Here is a 19,861-nt window from a genome sequence, read left to right as displayed (position 1 = left end):
CAGCTATCTTGCTCTAAGGCATTGTAACAAAAAGACCTTATCCATAAAATATCAATTATTTAGTAAAGGCTAAGGTGAAGCTTTGAATGGATACAATGCAGTTCTTTCAAGAGAAATATAGAGCTACAGTTTATGCAGACATCTAAAGACTTCTCCATGTCTGAAATATTATAGTCAATGGGATGTTTACAGGTATAACTCCCAATTAAAAAAAAAAAAAAAACAGCTCAAAACTTTTCAGTTACCGAAATAACTTTAATACGTGTGAACAAAAAGTACATCTATCACAGGAGGTAATTTGGGGCCTTAATTAAAATTAATTACTTTGGAATTACTGTACTCGTCTTTTTTTTCAACGTTTTCTTCCATTAAGAGACAAAATAATCTAAGAGATGTGTCAAAAGTGGATTAAAAAATCTTCATAGGTGAGAGAGAAAAATTTGAAGTAACTTAAGTTTGATTTGACTGTCTTTAAACCACACAAAATGTCTTTTTCAGATTTTAACAGATGCAAGTCACATGAAAACAGATAAAGACAACAACTCTCTAACAATACATAAACATGAACACAGCTCAGCCTTCAGGAATGGAAGTGGCTGAGCACTTTGCATAGATTATCGGAGCTAATTTTTTTCAACATTAAAACACACATTCAAGAGGTTTTAAAGCTTAATAAAGTAGTGAGTTGCATATTCATACAGACAGAAAAAAGTCTATTCCAGAAACAGAAATATTTGGAAACAAGATTCCATAGAATGTTGTAATTCCTCAAACAAGTATCTTGAGCTAGATTAATCAAGTGAGGGAATAGATACACTTGGACTAGAAGCTTTGCATCTAAACTCGAGCCATCTTTTTTCTTTCATATCAGAATTCAAATTTTTTACATCATGGTTTCTTGGGTTTTGCAGTATTAAAGCTAAGACAAAACTGTACTTCACAGGAACCCATCTGAAATTTAGGGTTTGTTTTGTTTTGGTTTTGTTTTTTTGCTTTAGGTTTTTGCTTGTTTTTTAATTAAAAACCACTACCTCCACAGTAAAGCTCTATACAACAAGCTTCTACTCACAGTGTACTCCTATTGACAACGCTGACACTGAAAATTACAAACTCTCTAGAAATAACCCTATACCCAGGAGCCTGAGTCTTTTAAGGTAGCAATAGTGATGCTATTTAGTACTTAAAATACTAAAGTCAGAAACAACTATATACTTTTGACTGATGTTTCATATTAATGATAGCCTGAAATAAAGTTTCAGTCTCTCACCTAAGTTCCTCTCTCTCTCTCTCTCTTTCAAGTGTGTGAATGGCACCATATTTTTGAACAAAACCCAGGCAATAGTCACATTTGCAATTAAATCCATTTACTACTAAATTCTATGGAATTACATCAGAAGGATCCAGCCATCAAGTTCATTTATGAGTTTTCAGGCTTGCACTCATACACCTCAAATTCCCAACACCAGAAGACACTATTTCTATTAATCTACAGTTCTCAAGTCACAGAAAAGAGGCAGAGATGCCCCAGGGTGCTGTACTTCCCCCTTTAAAAGAGTTACTATAAAAGAGTCACTGTATTGATCCAGTTTCAGTTTACACCAAAATTATATTACTGTTCCCTTAATAGCAGATCCACAAATTAACTTACAAAAAGACAGCCCAGCGACAAGGACATAAACCCTACTAACAAGCACAGATAAAAGAGCTCTACGTGCACTTTGATGCCCTGTGTTCTTAGAATTTAACTTCTTCCTTGTGTAGTACCCCAAGCACATCAGGGTGTGCCTTCCACCTTTTAATAGTAGTTAAGAACAATATAATCATTTATCCAAAATCTGTTTATTATGCTTCATGTTATTCAGTATTTCTAATAACAATGATGTTAGTAAACACTTCAGTAGAATTTTGCCTTGTGCACATGGTTTCAGACATAGGATATGAGAATGTTACAGCAAAAGGAAAATACTGACAAGGTGTCAAAGATGTGGGAAATTAAACTTTCAACATACAGGCCAATAGTAACAAAAATGAATCAACATTTCAGTACAGAAGTGTAGGAAACTTGCAAGAAAAGTTTAAGTGGTGAAGGAGAGGGTCTTAACAGCAGCACTCCTTCACACTTTGGACCGTCTGTGCAAATGCAGCATTAATAAAATATCTGTATTTCTGAAAGAGAGGTAAGGAAAGAGCAGATAAAGCTCAGTTCCTACTGTGACAGTTACCGGCCTGGCAGCATCTTGTTAAGAACAGGGTTTCTGCTACTCATGGAAAAGAGTCAGGTGTAGAGTTCCTGCACTGAGGCTACACCGCAGCTTATGCAAGTGTTGCCAGCTTGTCAATTAAATCATCAACGGTATTCACAAGGAGTTTTGTGTCTTCCTTCTCACTCATCCGATGTTGGCCAGTTTTGCGGAGGATCACATCCACATCTTTGCTCAAAACACGATCAGCAACTTGCATAGAGATCTGCCAAGGGACATCATCGTCCTTCATGCCATGAATGAGTCGTATGGGACACGTTACAGGAATAGGACTATTGAGCACACAGTGATTTTCTGCTTCTTTGATGAAGTCATATCTCAAGGAGTAATATCCTTTCTCGTTATACTTTGTTGGAAACTTCCATTCACCCTTTTCTTCTATTTCTTTTTGTACCTATAAAAAAGAGAGCAAAGAATAAACAAAACAGATATTTCAAGTTTTTCAGAGTGCCTCAACTTATTTTTGTTCTAAACGCAGTAAAATTTCCCCAGGCATAAAATTTCACTTGGTTTATTTTTATTAGCAGAGAGGGTATAGTCCTGTTTGCCTTCCAGCATCTGAGAAGACAAACCCCCTACCATGTCACAAAAGCTGCTCTAGACATCTCTGCTGCAAATTAAGCTACGTAGGAAACACCAGTGCAATTAAGTTTCTCAGTCAGAATCTGTCAGGAAGGAAAAGCTGTACAGCCACCATGAACAGTAAGTCTCTTTGGCTTTAGTCAGTTCACTGAACCTCAAACAAGGACAGTCCTAGGAAAAAGAAATTTTTCAGTGATCAGTCTTTCCGGTCTTTGCCACAATACCTGTGTCTAAATACTGCTTTTCCAGAATCTTACCTTAGTCTTACGTAGTAATACTGACACTACAAAGTGCCTTAGTAAAAAACAAAACAGGAAAAATATTTTAATTATTCTAAAGTGTACGTTTTTTATTGGCATAGGTATTTGTCACATTATAACACCTAATTTATTTGGCCGAAGACTAGGCATGATCATCATCAAAGAAGCAACTCAGAAAGACATTTTCCACCACCTAAATCTTACAGTCTTTACAAATACACTAATCTGAAGAATTCCCTTTCTACACACGCAACCTGTGTCAGACTGATCCCATCCAATGTCACCTCAATTATTTTAGCAACTACTTCTCCATCCTTGGAAGCACAAGGATCCAATTTGTATGCAAATATGAGATATTCAACACTGAAATCTAATGGACTACTGAACAGCAGGTATTTGACTTCACGTCCTATATGCCACAGTAATATAAACACATTCTATGTAATGTTTGCAACAGAAGTACAGTCTTTTGCAGACTTGTAGATTAATGTAGATTTTCAGCTTACCTCTACCACAAACACAGAAAACTTGCTGGAAGACTTGCAGGAAAAGTACAATTGGAACAAAAGAATTTCTTAAATGTTTGATGGCTTTTTAGATCGCACAAAAAACCATTTACCTCAATGGGAAGCTTCTTAAAAGTTGTTACAAGATGGTCTGCTGCTGCAGCTACTCCAACTAGAGCAGCTACTTTATCTGGGCGTGCTATTGCAGCATGAAGCATCAGCCATCCACCCATGCTGGAGCCCACCAGAATCTGAAAAAGAGAGAAAATAAGATATTATTTTACAGGAAACAGCTAGTTTTTCAATTTATTTTGCAAAGTATCAGTTTTTGTTTTGTTTAACTACTTAATCCTTGGGCATAATCCTGCTGTCCTTACCCAGGCAGAACTGCTGTCACCTCCAGTGGAAATTTTGCCTGAGTAAGCACCACAGGATCTGGTATTTTATTATTCATTTTGTTTGGCATGGCTGGTTATTGCTGTCTGAGACTGAAACACTGTAAACAAAACGAGAGTTGAAACAATTCAGTATCACATGCATACTTCACGTTTCCTTCTTAAAACAAAGATGGAGTGAAACAGGTCAACAAAAGCAAATCATAATACAAGTGTTTTAAACACAATACTATGTATTTCCAGGTTGCAGGGCGTGACAAGTTTCTCACAGTCATTTCTAAAGTAACTGAAGAAGTCAAATGCCGCTTCTGCTGATGCTCTTTTTTAAACTATTTTATCACATAGAGGATCTTGTAACATTCCTGCAAATCCTTTAATTAATGCATCAGCGTGGGAGGGCGACACATTTTCCATGAAGAGGGCTGTGTCACACTGTAACAGTTCCCTGTCACCTGTGAGGTGGACCCCCATCATGGGCTCTCTCAGACTCCCTGGGATGACAGCCTTGCTCTGAGCCCAGGATGCTAATAAATGACCTCCAGGAGCTCCTGCCAAAACCAATGTTTCCATGAATCTGTGATGTACCTGCTTGCAAAAGAGGTTTCATGCATACGACCTCTCAAAAGACTCAGCTTGAAAGTGAGCAGACATCAGTTGTTAAATAGAAGCTACTGTTGCCCAGAGCTATTATGGCATATTTTTGATTAATGCTCTACCTCAAGAACAAAAAGCATTCTATATTTAAAAATAAAACACAACCTGTGGTCCATCAGCAAGTTCATCCAGTACAGAGAGAACATCTTTTCTCCACTTCCCAATTGTGCACTCCTCAAATTTACCATCTGAACTTCCACATCCTGTATAATCAAATCTGAAAAAGTAACCATCAAAATGAAAGTCATAGGACTGTCTACAGCATCATAGAAGCTAACTAAACACTACCATTTAATCAAATTAAACAGGCGACAAGATACAACACTGAATATTTTCTTACTTGGTCCTGTGTATCACTAGCATCAGAAGTCACGTGAAAAGAGGTTTAAACACAACAAATGAAACTAAGTGATGCAGCATTCTCTTATCATTTGACATAAGAATATCCAAATTTATCAGGATATTTGCCAGACAAAAAAAATTGCCCCTACAGACAAAACCCACAAAGTACTTCAATTTTAAAGGTATTTTAAGTACAGCTTCTCTGTGTACACCCAAATATGAAGACTTAAGAAATTCAGCATTCAACCTCGTCTATCAAAGGAGAGCACCACCAAGCATACGCCTGTTCCTCTAAAACCACAGAAGATACCAGGCAACTTAATAAGATTTGGCAGCTAAGAAGCCTGCTTATAGTGGTAACTTTAAAAATTTGAACTCCAGGTCCTTTCTTTTTCATTTTTGTGCCTATACCCTTAACACACAGCACTGGCTAGACTAACAGAAATTTATCAGAGAATATTCTGAATTCCTTTCAGATTACATTCTCCTGATTTACCTCAGTCTCGCTACAAACAGAAAGCCCATGTTTTAAATGGAAGAAAGTCGCTTCTTAGCTTGTGTTCAGCACAGCATGCATTCCAATTCAAACGTCAAAGTTCAGATATCTTCATTAAAACCCGTTCTCCCAGTCCATGACACCAGTTCCATTTTCTCAAGAACAATCCCCTAAATGTACCTGATGAAGGCGTGACCTAGAGAGTTGCAGAAATCTTCAAGGGCCATTGCTTTCTGACCATTCATATTTGAATTAAAGCCTGGAAGGAAAATAACCCCTGGATTCCTGCCTTTTAGTTTATGATATGCAAGCTTTGGTCGATCTGGTCGAGTAAGAAAGCTGACGGACGATTTCAGCCTGCAAACTAATGAAAAGAGCTATTTAGCACAATCATCATGATAACCCTGCCAGAAATGCTAATATTTTATAAAACTAGGATTCAGGAAATATGGGCATATTATGTGAAAATAAAATACTCTGGCTAAAAAGAAAAAAGTATCTCCTATATTCTTTAATGATTAACTAGTATTGATCAACCTGAAAGGGAACACTGATTGTGATTCATTCTCAACTCATTAAATGCCAACCACATAAGGAGTTCATTCAGCAATTAGCAAAGTGGCTGACTGAAGCCAAATGCTAAGACCCCCTATACTTCATTTGTCCTCATGTTTTATACCATCTTGAATATATTTACTCATTTTATATGCAATGGGGAGATTTTTCGTCTGCTTAGCTTGATTTTTTTTTTTCCAGAGTGAAATTCAAAAAATATAATTTTGGGACTAAATTACTCTGTGCAGTGACAAGTTTACAAGCACATGAGGTGACAGATTTTTGATTAAAATTAAACCTGAACAATAAAACTGCAGCTGCATCAAAACCCCAGATTCACAAGATCTATGAAGGAGATGTACAATGGGGAAGTTCAAAAGTGGGAACTGGGAAAGAATCTTGTGACTAACTTTGTCAACATGATAAACATAAAACAAAAATAGCACTGTTTAAAACCAAATGAAATAAATAACATCTAGCTTTTTTCATCATATAATCAACAGCTATTTCTGCTTAAGTTAAAGACTACTGCCAGGAACACGGAAAAAAAAAAATAATTTTAACACTATACTATCTTAACATCAGTCTTTTTCTCAGGTATGAAGTACAGAATATAAAGTAAAGCTACATTCTCTGTAAATACAGAGCAACACATTAAACACAACCCACAAGATGAAACAGAGTTGACCATTGCAGAGCTATGATTTTCTTATGCATCTCCAAATATGGCACAGATGTCCCATTACATGGTTTGGTGTATTCTTGCTGGAGAGGTCACATATTCCACTGTTCATATTTTTCTGTTTATCCAGAATGAAATAACACTTTGCAAACCTAAATATTTTGCAAATATTTAAAAAAATGAAAGATCGTTCAGCACAACTTCCATCAAAGAGATCTGCAACATATTACATGAGAGAAAAATTTTCCTATCAGCATAAATTTAACATTATTTTGTTTTAATTCAAGATAACAAACCAGACACATTTGGAAAGCAAACCCTAGGTTGGAATCTGTTATTCACCTTAATAACCATCAAAAAAATGGAGGTGCTTTCACACAAGAAAGAGTAAGTAAGGAAACACTTAGTAACGAATAACTATGCTGAATCTCAATAGCTGCTACAGTATTCAATCAAATTTTAGCAGTCAATTGTACTTCTGCTGTGGGTGAGGGCAAATGATTGGCAGAGCCATCTTATGATGACTTATTCCACTCTATTAGACCACTCAGCAAAATAATTTGTTAAACCGAAAGCTTGGTTGAGACTTTTAAGACTTCGACACTCTTAATTCTTAGATTAGCTGTAAAACAGTAGCAGGTTACAAAAAATATGCAACCCCAAATAATACATGGGGCTTCTTAGTGGCATAACAACTGGATAAATACTGTAAAAACAGGCCTCAACAGTATCACATCACTTAACTGTTCTGCAGCTTTGAGTTCTGTTTTCTCAGTATCAGAGGTAACATTCAAGGAATCTTGGGGGTTCTGTCTGTTTTTAAACTTGCATGTGCATGAGTAAATGTGGATGCATAACAGACACAGGTTGCATTTAGTATTCGGCACTTTCCTAACAGAAATTATATCATTTGAACTATTGATTAAAACCGTTACATCTTTCATGAAACAGTGGGACAGCTCTTTATCCTACTGATACATCAATTATTATAAAGGGGAATAAATGCCATAGTAAAGGTAGATTTACACAGACATATCCGAACTATGGTTTGTGTGTGTCTCTATCAGTAAGCCACTCGCTTCTTCACCTGCCAGTAACACAGAAGATACACCAAGAAGTGCTAAAGTTCATCGAAAAATAATCAGGAGTATTTTTCTCCCTCTTAGGCCCTGATGATCATGTCTGATGTCACTGGTTTTCTACCCTGCAGCACTCTGGGGGCACCCTCAAACTGTTTCAATACTAGGCAGGGTTTAAACTGCAGCTACAAGACACAACCACTGTCTAAGCTACTCCACAAACCAGTATTCCACATTTAACAAGTTACTGTAAGTGCACCAGCAGTGATCCTAAACCGAATAATGCAAAACCCTAAGGCACCCACCCCAGCCAATCCAAGGACACAGGTCACTGGGGCCATGCTCTCAGACTTCCCTTTAGACAGACAAAAACATCAACAACTGAGCAGCTACCCAGTAATTTCTCCTGATTTCAGTGGAAGACCTTGGTTAGAGCAGGAAAGCACTTCTGAAGGGTGCAAGGTAGCAGCTGGTATTTATAAAGGCAAATTACAGACAGAAGGAGCTAGCTAAAGAAGACCACAGGACCCTTGCCTGATACTATGGAATTTTTGTCATGTCAGAGTCACTGTGCAATTTAACTGTGTTATTATCATCAAAAGCAACTGTGACTGAGATCAGTGCTATATGTCAAAGCCAAAGAAATCCTCTGAACAATGTTGGGAATGCTCCAGTGCTGTGACCCGCACACTGCCAACAGCAGCAGCAAATTAATGCAGCCCTGGTACATATTGGATTCAACGTGGTCCACACCTCGTTTCATGCAACTGGCCATGCTACAGTGGCTAGAAGGCCACCAGTTGTGCCAGCAGGAACTACTGCTTAGCCCAGTCTCAGAGCACCCAACAGCACAGTCCACAACCTGCTATAATGAGCACACTGTCATTCCAAACACAAGGAAAGAAAAAGCAAAACAAGAACCCCTGTATTCAAGCTTTTATGTAGATACAAAATGTGTACCTTTAGTGGCAAGTTCTACTTCTCCATCAAGCAACCCCAGATGAGGTTTATTACCTCATCAAGAAGAGCTGATGCCTCTCAAATTTAAAGCAATGAATAAACTCAGCAGGTCAGACATGCACTGAGTCTGGAACAGCAAGATGGGGCACTATATGTTTGAGCAGAGGACCATATCACAAGCAGATGCCAGCAAAGCTTTTCAGTTGCCTGCTGAAGCCGCACAGCAGGTATGTTTTGCATACCAGCAAGCAAACTGTCCCGTTTCTTATCATGTCCAGCTCCTCGGGAAGCAACGGCGGCGGGAGGCGCCTACAGCCACCTAAACACAGCCGGGAGAGGTTTGCGCAGCACCTGCACCGCCGGTGCACACACACCGAACCAACCCCCGCAGGCTCGGCAGGGGAGGAGAAGCCGGTCAGACACGCCGTGCCCCGGGGAGGGCCGGAGCGTCATGTCCCCACCCGCAACCGAAGGACGCGGCCGGGCCCTTCCCGAGCGAGACGGCGCGGGAGAGGGGAGCAAACGCACCTCCCCACGGCCGTGACGCACGGTACAGACACACACGGCACAGACACCCGCCACGGACACGGATCCTCTCCCCTCTCACTGACTGACTGACTGACACGCCCTTGTCCCCCGGGCTCCCAGGCCGGCGGCGGACGAGCAGCACCGCGGTGCCAGCGCAGGTGCTCCCAGGCCTTTCCCCTTACCCGGGAGCCCCAGGGCCACCCGCAGCGGCGACAGCAACACCGCCATGGCCGAGGAGCCACGGCGGCCGCCGACCCGCGCCCAGCTGCTCCACGCACCCGCCATGGCCACTGCCGCGCATGCGCCTCTCCGTCTCCCGCCTGCCCGGGCGGGGCGGGGCCGGGAGTGCGCATGCGCCGCCGCGTGAGGCGGTGGTTGGTGGGTACGCTGGGGATCGTCGGGGGACCTTGGTCGGTGTCATTAGTGCCGGGTGCTTATTTGCCGGGTAAAAACTAAAGTGTTGCCAATGGAAACACTTAATGAGCGTTTCCCTGGGTGCACGTGTATTCTGGAGAGGGGAGGCCCCCGCAAGGCTGGTAAGACCTAGTCTGGAAACCCTGCTACTCCAGGTTGCCTGTGTATGTATGGGTACAAACTGTTACGAAGTGTAAGTTTTGTTATATATGTATTTTTAATGTAATGCACATAAGGCCAGCCGTATCCTGGGCTGCATCTGAAGGAGTGTGGCCAGCAGGTCGAGGGAGGTGATTCTGCCCCTCTGCTCTGGTGAAACCCCACCTGGAGTCCTACCTCCAGCTCTCCAGTACAGCAGACATGGACCAGAGGGCTGGAACATCTCTGCTGTGAGGACAGGCTGAGAGAGCTGGGGTTGTTCAGCCTGGAGAAGGCTCTAAGGAGACAGTATTGCAGTCTTTCAGTAACTTAAAGAGGGCTTATTAGAAATACGGGGCCAGATTTTTTAGGAGGGCCTGTTGCAATAGAACAAGGGGTAATGGTTTTTAACTAGCAATAGATTCAGACTAGACACAAGGAAGAAATTAACCATGAGGGTGGTGAAACACTGGCCCAGGTTGCCCAGAGAGGTGGTAGATGCCCCATCCCTGGAGACATTCCAGGCCAGGCTGGACAGGGCTCTGAGCAACCTGATCTAGTTGAAGATGTCCCTGGTCACTGCAGGGGGTTGGACTAGATGAGCTTTGAAGGTCCCTTCCAACCCAAACTATTATATGATTCTGTGAAGCGTTTAGAAGATGTGTAGTTGAGGTTCTTGGGGACATGGCTTAGAGGTGGACTTGCCAGTTCCAGGTTGATGGTTATACTCTCAATGATCTTAAAGGTCTTTTCCAATCAAAACAATTCCATGATTCTCTGTTTTATGGGGAAACACATAGAATTGTTAGATTAAGCATTACTAAGAAATACAAAATTGCATGCACAACTGTATACAACTACTTAAAAGACAAGCAGAAATGCCTCAAGATTAAGCAGCAAGTGAATATTTAAAACAAGTGTATTTTTAAAAATGTTTATTGAAATGCCTTCATTGCATCATGCAGGATACAAAAATCATTATTAGAAAACCTTTATAACCATACTTAGGAGTAAAATCAAGATACATCAGGGAAAATAATAATTATATAAACCAAGGCAATTTATTTCTCATAGTGTTTTAAATCATTAGATTACAAGCTGTGGTCTGCACAGATTATAACAACTTTCTTGCAATAACAGTCCCTTCTTTCATGACTCAAGTCAAAACTGATCTTTGTCCTGCTAGAGCAACCATATCACCTGTGTATACCACAAAAAAATTCAACTTGTTCATTACATATACAGGGTTTAAAAAAATGTAACAAAATTATTCTGCCAACATACTTCTATTTTGCTCTTGGTTTGTTCCATCAAAACCCATTAACTTGTCATCAAGAAAAAAGAATGGCTAATGTGCTTTCTTCTATTACACAAACCACATAGCACGTTTTGAATACTGTAATAGAACCTCTTTAAAGTCATATTATAAGATACTCTTTTGAGGTCCAGTTCAATTAAATAATTTATGTTTTTGCAATATTACTCAAGGACTTGGAAGTCATTTTAAAATGGGAAACCACTGCACCCTTGGTATTTTTGTTGCTTTAGGAATCTCAGTCTCTGCCACTTAAAATTTTCAGCGTTTCTTATTCATACACTGCTTGGTGTAAACACTTAGAACTTGTCTCCTTTTCTTTGAGCATTATTCTGTGCAGATATACACTTCAAAAAAACCCTCTGGGGCTGAAATCTTGGCATAGGTAGAGTTTTTGATGCTGGCTTCAAGAGGACCGACATTTGAGAGGTTTCAGTAAAGTGTTAACTTGGCACAGAATGAGGTCAGAACTACACTGGGACCTTACTACAGAAAAGAAAATTGCTGTAGGGCCTAGTATCAGCTCATTATATTCAACAGGGAAGATTAAAAAAGCTCTCCTTATGAGGAATTTAATAGATGTGTTTTCATATCCTTGTGGAAAAATGCATCTTTATAAAGCTATCCTTCTCTTTTTCTGTTGAGCATCTCTTTTTCTGTTGATGCAAACTTCAAACATGCAGCTGGTGTCACTGAGTGTTTGAACACACAGAATATCGTAACAATTTAATTACATTAAAAGTCTTGAAGAGTTTTGGCACTGTCCCCTTCCAGAAAGTTAGGTACAACTAACAATATGAAAACATTATGATAAGGGAATCGTTAAGTCTTTGGCTCTGTTGTACTATTTGACTACTAAGGCAAGTGTGTACCTTAGGGATGCTTTTTTTGTTTATATTTTTATAAAATAATTCACAAAAAGTTTTTAAAAGTCACCTAATCATCTATAAATGCCAAATGCTGCATATTAAAATATATGCTTATTACATCTTTTTGTTCCATTATTAGAATTTTTGCATACTGTTGAGAACACACACATTTGTAAACTGTTTAGTATGACTTTGAAGATATTCTCCATATAAGAGAATTTGTAGAAGATTGTAATTTACTCAAGATGCTGTAATTTTAATTGCCTGATTATCCATTTTGGAGCACTATGATTCTCTCAACAGCTTTAGCTCTTTCATTCCTACAAAGATCAACTAAAACAAGTAACAAGCCCCCCTTTTCAATGCATTTGTAAAACCATCTCATTCCGAGGTTTCTGGTGCACATCATAAGGAGGATATTTCTGAATATTCACTGGCTTTTGAGATTTCACTACATATGGCTAATTTCATCTGTTACGTTATTGCAGTTTGCCCTCTTGCCCCCTTTTATTATAACATGAAGTGGGTGTAGCCTTCTGCGCCTGTGACAATGACATCCATCCATATCCTCATGGCTTCTGGTGAAGGAGCCACCATGTAGTATATCCGGTCATGTGTCTTAACACTGAAAGTGAGCAACGGGTTGGGACTCTGAAATAAAACAGAAAGCAGGGTATCAAAAGAAGGGAAGTAAAGCCATTTAGTGGTAGCACAAATGAAATTACTTACAGGGAGATTTACAATGGAGAAAGGAGAAAGATAGGAGAAAGAAGGAGAAAGATAAATGCCAAATGCTGTATCACTGCGTCCTACACTGCAGCACTGGAAGCAGAGATGTGTTTAAAGTGTCTGTATCCACCATAAACACTTTTCACAACATACTTCTTTCTACTAGACTATTACACAGTAGCGCAGGGCTCCGAACTGTTGTTTCGTGCCCAGAGAACTTACTCCCCTGCTCTGTCCAGTGGTGAAAACCACCTTGGCTTTCACAAATCCTCCTGCCAAGGATATATTCAGCTCATTTAAATTACAGGTGAGAGGCAGGGGGTGCCATGAGCTGCGGGCAGCAGTTAACTCCCTCCCTGTGACAGCTGCGTACAGCCATCCCTCGATTTGCTAAAGCCACTGGTTTCAGAGGTCTCATCACAGGACTAAGGAATTCCTTGCAGCAAATCCCACTTGGCAGGTAGACACACTTGTCTCTGCTTTCATCAGTATAAAAAAACCCCAGCGCTAATCACTGATTTGGCTTCATCTTCCTTTTCTTCTGCTCCAGGCTTTTATGATTTGTTGGTGGTGTTGTAGTTGGGTTGTTTGTTTTTCCTCCTAATAGTCAGCTCTCCCTTTGGCTTTAGAGCAGCTACGATGCTTTGGGTACTGCTATATAATACTCAGAACAACAATAACGAAGTTTACCTTATACGCATTCTTTAGGTGATCATAATAGACTTCTTCAATAGCTTGAAAATATATTACACCTTTTAACTTAGTTTCATGTTTGTCTAAAACAGAAAAGAGAAAATTACTTGATAACTAAAAGTACTTCAAGAAGCACAAGCTTAATTAGCATTTTCATATATGTTCAGTTGATAAGTAACTGGATTACCATTTCTGCTTATGAAATCCCACAGAAACCCTCAACTTTTCTTACTGGTTAGTCAGTTTTGTTACTTTCTTTTCCACCTTGTTTCCAAGGAAATAAAGCTTTTGCAATTTCCTAATCTATTTGCAAGTCACTGCCTTCACTGAAGTGTCTGAACATTATGGCCGATATTGGCCAACAGAAGGACAGACGCCTCTGAGATACATCCAGTCTTCCAATTCCACGAAAGCCAGCCAGACTTCATATAGCTCACAGGTAAAACCTAGAGTTTGCCTTCAAAGGAAAACTGTTATGGTAAGCAAAGTTAAAATAAAATTTGATAGCAAGAGCTTTACATTGGAACATAATCTGTGCTTGTACTTATTTAGAAAAATGGCTATTCCCATTTATAATATTCTCCCTCAGTCTCAAGCTGATATTTATTACTCAAATGTGAGGGTAGCAGATTTTAGTCAAGCTTCTATGAGCTCTGACACATGGAAAGGTTTATAGGGGGTTAAAAGCTCCTGAACACCAGCAGCAGATTCTGACACCCAAGGTAATTTGGTAATCTGTGCCCAGATTCTCTGACACCCAAGGTAATTTGCCCCCGTTGTGAAAGGGAACTCCCTATTTGCATCAGAACACCTGCATGGCCAGCTACTGCAGGGAGCTGCTCACAAGGAGCAGGTTGTTATCTAGCTGTACTGTGTTTCTGGCACCAACATCCCACCACAGCAAAGCTGGAATACAGGGTGGGAGTCTTCTCACTTAAGTTTTGACATCTACAACAGAGACACAGCTGACTTAATATCCCTTTAAAGGCAATAGAAAGAAGCAGTCACTTTCAGGGGGTCAATTCTAAACTATTTTAGACATCTTCTGATACTGCCTTCTGTCCCAGCGTTAGCTGGTGCATCATTTGGGAAAGGACGATACAAGACTGTGAACTTAACATCTTAATAGTCGCAACCATAATGTTTCACAAGGAAAAGATACAGAGCACATAAGCATCTACAGTGCCCTCCCTTTTCCTGCAGTGGAAGAGCAATTATTAAATAATCCCAGAGGGTGTTAAGAAACATCATGACTGCACGTGATGCTGAAGGGCAAACTTCCTTCCACTCTCATTAGTTTTCTGTTAGGGGCATATAATGCCTTGTGACCTGAAGTTACTCTCACCTTACCAGTGAACAGTCATGCAGAACATCTCTATCAGTCCCATGAGAGATTCTGCTGTCATTTTGAACACTCATGAAAGTCAGTTTACATCCTATTGGTAGCTGCAGGCAGTTTCAAAAGTTTCATATGATGGCAAAAAGAAATCCCAGAGACCAAACCATATAGTGTTGGGAATCTACCTGCCAGCTCCCAGGGGACCAGTACAAGTACTGAGGTACAAGATTCTGATATTATAGCACACTTTGTACTATGCTAAATGCAATACCACACAACATATGCTGTCTATGCAGTACAAGCAAACAGTGATCCACTTTCTTTTCAAGCCCCACCTGAGGTCTTGCTTACAAGGACATTTCAGATAAACACAAGCTCCCATTGCAACGGCCTTTGTAGAGCTCCCTGTGCCTTCAGGTCAGAAAGCGCACACCCTTCAGTCACTGAACTAAATTGTCAGACTTTAGGGTAAATTCTTTTTTCAGTACACTTGGAGAACTAAAACAATATACCAGTATATTCACTTAAGAGTTCAATTACTGTGAATTTACAGCATCAATATTTATTTTGGAAGTCTACTATATCAAGATCTAGATGGATCCTCACTTACACAAGCAGCTGCATTTTTGTGCAGCTGGTACAGAATTCTCATGAAACTTATGTTTGTTGGCTGGCATCCTTGAGACATTATGAAAAGTTTTGTTAATTGAAATTGCATTATGGCAACTGTACTGCACTCAAAACCAAAACTGTTAACTATTAGCATAACTACTAAAAAGAAAAAAAAAAAAAAAAAAATCAGTACCAGATGGAACACTACTGTATGTTACAGGCCTTGCTAACCAATAAACCAGATGTTAAGAACAAAACAGAAAGAGTCACATTCTTCATAGTATTATTGTGAACTAGTAAGAAATATTTAGTGGGTATGTAAGGAATGAATGTAATGAATTAAAATATGTGTCTTATAAAGATGGACTGAGCAATGCATAACCCTCCCATCAATTTTAAGTTCCTTATGAGTTGCTGGAAAGCAGTAATGTCATAAAAGGAAACTGAGCTGTTCGGGTGTTTTTTGTACTCAGTGTTTTCTTCTGCTTCTTAGCAATGACCATCCTATGTATGGCCCTGTCTGGCCACTCCTAACAATAAATATTCAGAACACAAAGTAATTTTTCTGGCTTCCTCTGAAAATTCGAAGTCAAACCATGGGTATATTTGCACATTACTTGGAGAGACACATGTTCTAAAATTCAAAATTTCTGGATCTACCCCATGATAATCAATTAACATAATGCTTATAATGGCTCCAGACATCATAAAACATCATCTAGTGTACAGAGAACTCTTTATAGTATTGCATGTTGTTCATTTGAAATTCGTTAGGCTCTCAAAATATGGCAAACTCAAAAAGTCTACTCCTGTATATTTAATTTCCTGAAAAACTTTTCAGGACATCAAGCAACAGGACTGCAGAAGCATTCCATTTCATTTTCATGTTAAGTATAATAAATTATATTCTTGTATGAAGGGTACAAGAAATCATTCTGTCATTGGGGGGAAGTATTTGTGGATACATTATTGTACATACTGGGAAAATTATGATCTTCCATTTTTAACTCTTGCTTATCTACATCTCTCCCTTTGTCTGTTATGCTCCTTTCTCTTTTACCTGGCATTAGGATTGAACACTATAGGGAAGAGACGGCACAAGCTCTAAGTCTCTGTGTAAAACACCTGATGAAATGGAAATGTGAGTTTTATTCAGGACTCCCTTACAGGTTCATAACTCAGCTGAGGTTGATAGGAAAATAGAGGGACAGAGGTACCATAGTAGTGATCCTGCAACCTACCTGCATAATAAGAAAAAGTTCTCTTGTTTCTGTCAAAAACAAACCATCGTTTTTTCCATGTTTTAATTTTTCCTCCCATTTTAATTAGAAAGCCTCGGCAGGTCTTCTCTGTGAGGGAGACGTGGTAACAGGTCTCTATGTTGTGACCGGCTGTTTCAATGTGACTTCGTAGATCAAAGTCTTCCTTCCTAATGGGCAAATAGCGAGTCAAGGGACGGGCCTACAGTAAAGAAAAGAAAATATTATTTTTAACAGAAGTCTTAACTTCTCCTTCAGTCTTTCTGCTGCAAGGCCATAACTGCAAACTGCCCACAGATTCCAAGAATGAATGTAGAAAAACAGCAAGCTTTTGCTGCAGCCCTGATGTTCTTTAGAAGAAAAATCCTTAAAACTTGGAACTTTACAAAGTGTTGGATAACCTTATAAAAGTCAGATTAGAGCATAAGAGTTTCTTGAAATCAACAGTTGATAAGCTGGTAAAACAGGGGCCATAGCATAGAAAGGTTGTTTTAGAATGAAAACATTAAACATAAATATGTGTTACTGCTGTAGATGGAGTATAAGAACATTTGCGTGATGTGAAGCAAACTATTTCTCTTGTGAATGAATGAAATGTGGCATCTACTTTGGGACTGGCAACATGGTGCAGAGAGCTGAAGCGCATCCTCTGCAAGAGGCAGCAAAGCAGCACAGGATGTGGTGCCCCATTCTTGGTTGCAGTTCCAGACTCTGCATCACACCTGGACAGCATCAGTCAGGAGAATGAGCAGGAGATGGTAGAGATTTGGCACCTCTGCCAGCTGAGGGAGCGTGCTTGTTTCTGTGCCTGAAGGGTCTATGCACAACCCCCTCCCATTTTAAACATGGAAGACAGGTCTCCCGAGGCTTCTGCTGCAGTCAAGGCAGACATAGGCAACATCACAGGGCAGTTCAGAACAGAAGCTGAATTTAGGTGACCTGTCAAAGGAGCATCTTCTCCCGCTCCAACTCCAGAGAAGTCAGTGAGCTGGAAAACCTAATCTGCTCCATGCCTAAAGTTAGCCTGTTAACTCCCAGTGTGAGTCACAAATCCAAGGGACTTTCCTTCATTGCATTCTCAAAAACCTCTTGGTGCAATGGGAGCTGTGTTGCCCACAAGAGCTCTTAACACCCTTCTAAAATTATGCAGTCCTGTGTGATACAAGCTGCCACCAGCTTTGGCAAGTGCCAAGGTGGAGTCCCTTCCCCTAATTCACATTTCTAAGTGTTAGAAAGTGCTAAAAAAATAAATAAATTTAAAATCTGGTCTCACTGTACCAAAGAAAGAAAAAAGGTTGACAAAAAAATCTTAGTTATTTTTGACAGATACATTTTGGTTTCCTGCCAGACCAGTCTTCAGTCTGCCAATTAGCAGTAACTGATAAGTCATTCTATTACAACACATGCACGGTCCAATATGGGATAAAGATATAAGCATGGCACCATTGTTTGCACCATACTTTGATTTTCATCAAAATTTCTTAGAAAAAAAGAAGGCATCAAGTAACGCATGCACAAAATTAAACATTCAGCAATTACATTTTATATAAAAATAAAGGAATGGATATATTTAAGCAGAAATAGTTTAAAGTTTCTCTGGGGTTGTCCTATTGTTCTAATTTAGTGTTACCAATTAGAAAGGCACCTTATGTAGGAATGTTCATGAAAGATATAACAGTAACTCATGAAACAAAGATTTAGTAAAGGTAGTGCAGATAAAAGCAGAAAGATATTCAAACATTACATGGAATCTTCTGCACTCAGGTACATATATTAAGATGGAGTTATTGTATTGCTATACTATACTAATGATAAAATGACTTCCTAGTCTGTTTGCTGTACCATGTAGATCTTATTAGTTGTGGTGGAACAAACAACAGGTGAGACCTCTAAGCCTAAATAAAGCTCAAGATACCTCTAAATCCTAACAAGAAGTAAGGCAGGAGATAATAGTATTTTAACTAAATAATGTTTTGCGTATTCTATAATCCCAGTAACATTAGGAAAAAAAAATATATTTCCTCTCTAAAGTAGATGTGGAGCTAGAAAAACTTATTTATCTTTTTTTTTGTTTTTCCCTGGTCCAATATTTGGAAGTGACAATTCATAATCCAAGATATTTTATGCACTAAAAGAAAGAAAAACAGCAATGGTTTATAAAAATAAAACACAAATTTCTGTTGTCCAGGCTAAAAAATTCTGCTCTGCCTATACTCAGTAACCAACTTTATAGGATTAATATTTATACTTTAGATATAACATACTAAATAGATATATATGCCAATTATTTAGCTTTAGATGAATACTCAGACATCTACTTAAGCTTCCAAGAGCCCAAACATATTCTTAGCAACACAGTTACACCTCAGAAATACTAAATCGATCTGTTCAACTGAAAGCAGTTGTGTTTACCATTGACAGAAGCACACTCCCTTCTGTATACTAAGGGGAAGTCTTGCACTTAAAAAAACATTTCACGTCAACACATCTCACCTGTGCTCTTTGTTTCTCACGTATTTTTACTTCCTTTTCAATTAATTTTTGCCTCTGGCTAGTTTCTTCTTCCAGTCTTTTTTCTAGTTGCTCTCTGCGGCGCTTCTCTTCTTCCAGAGCTCGTTTTTTAGCTTCCATCTCTCGTTCCTAAATACCACAGTACAGGCAGAACTTCAATTATATATGAAACTATAGCTGATAATATAATTTCTAGCTAGGACTAAATCCATTTTTGCCTCTTAAGTAGCCAGAGATAAACATCCAGCAAAATGGACTGATAATTGGAATCAGAATTGCAAATATTACCACTCTAAAAATTAAGGTTCTTCTTAAGTAGCTCTCCCAGCAGGTATGGGAGCAATGCTGACCTAGCTTCTGATGGGATTTTGCCATTAACTTACTAATTGAGATAGCAGCTATTCCATATGGGATCAAAAACATAGTATGAGGGTGAAACCAGACCAAACTAGGGGGAGGAAGGTAATTTTTTAAGTGTTTATTAGGTGTAAACTATTTAGGGTCCAATGTTGCGTTTAGGAGTATGTTATCTAACTAGCACACCCACTTTTAGTTTTGCTCATAAAATTATGCTTACCCTGGACTCAAGCAGCCTAGTCTTTTCAGCATGTGCTTGTTTAAGAAGCCTCTCCATCTCTTCTATTCTCGCAACGTTTGAAGTGCTAGCACTGCACCAAAAAAA

General features: G+C 39.2%; 2 protein-coding genes across 12 annotated transcripts in view; both read right to left on the bottom strand.

Annotated features, from left to right (window-relative positions):
• Window positions 1–234: 234 nt before the first annotated feature.
• ABHD10 (abhydrolase domain containing 10, depalmitoylase) lies at window positions 235–9,709 on the bottom strand. 4 transcript variants are annotated; one of them, XM_065076197.1, is made up of 5 exons: window positions 9,579–9,709; window positions 5,677–5,860; window positions 4,764–4,875; window positions 3,723–3,860; window positions 235–2,655 (listed from the first exon to the last, which is right to left on the bottom strand). In XM_065076197.1, exons 1-5 carry the CDS (start codon window positions 9,583–9,585, stop codon window positions 2,314–2,316), a joined length of 783 nt encoding a protein of 260 aa, XP_064932269.1. In that variant the 5' UTR covers window positions 9,586–9,709; the 3' UTR covers window positions 235–2,313. The 4 variants fall into 4 exon arrangements, with proteins under 4 accessions (XP_064932269.1, XP_005502707.3, XP_064932265.1 ...); XM_005502650.3 differs by having other exon boundaries at window positions 9,483–9,640; XM_065076193.1 differs by lacking the exon at window positions 9,579–9,709 and adding an exon at window positions 7,478–9,463.
• A 1,063-nt stretch (window positions 9,710–10,772) lies between these two features.
• The window catches only part of PHLDB2 (pleckstrin homology like domain family B member 2), a 130,360-nt gene continuing 121,271 nt past the window's right edge, over window positions 10,773–19,861 (bottom strand). For all 8 annotated transcript variants that reach the window (XM_065076142.1, XM_065076134.1, XM_065076145.1 and 5 more), the window contains 5 exons: window positions 19,757–19,847; window positions 19,162–19,308; window positions 16,651–16,870; window positions 13,456–13,541; window positions 10,773–12,687 (listed from right to left, as the gene is read on the bottom strand). In XM_065076142.1, the coding sequence (XP_064932214.1) occupies window positions 12,547–12,687; window positions 13,456–13,541; window positions 16,651–16,870; window positions 19,162–19,308; window positions 19,757–19,847 (685 nt within the window). In that variant the 3' untranslated portion in view covers window positions 10,773–12,546. The remainder of the gene's footprint in view (window positions 12,688–13,455; window positions 13,542–16,650; window positions 16,871–19,161; window positions 19,309–19,756; window positions 19,848–19,861) is intronic.

Source organism: Columba livia, chromosome 1 (assembly GCF_036013475.1).
Source record: "Columba livia isolate bColLiv1 breed racing homer chromosome 1, bColLiv1.pat.W.v2, whole genome shotgun sequence".
Taxonomy (NCBI): domain Eukaryota; kingdom Metazoa; phylum Chordata; class Aves; order Columbiformes; family Columbidae; genus Columba; species Columba livia.
This window is presented reverse-complemented; position numbering and strand designations above follow the sequence as displayed.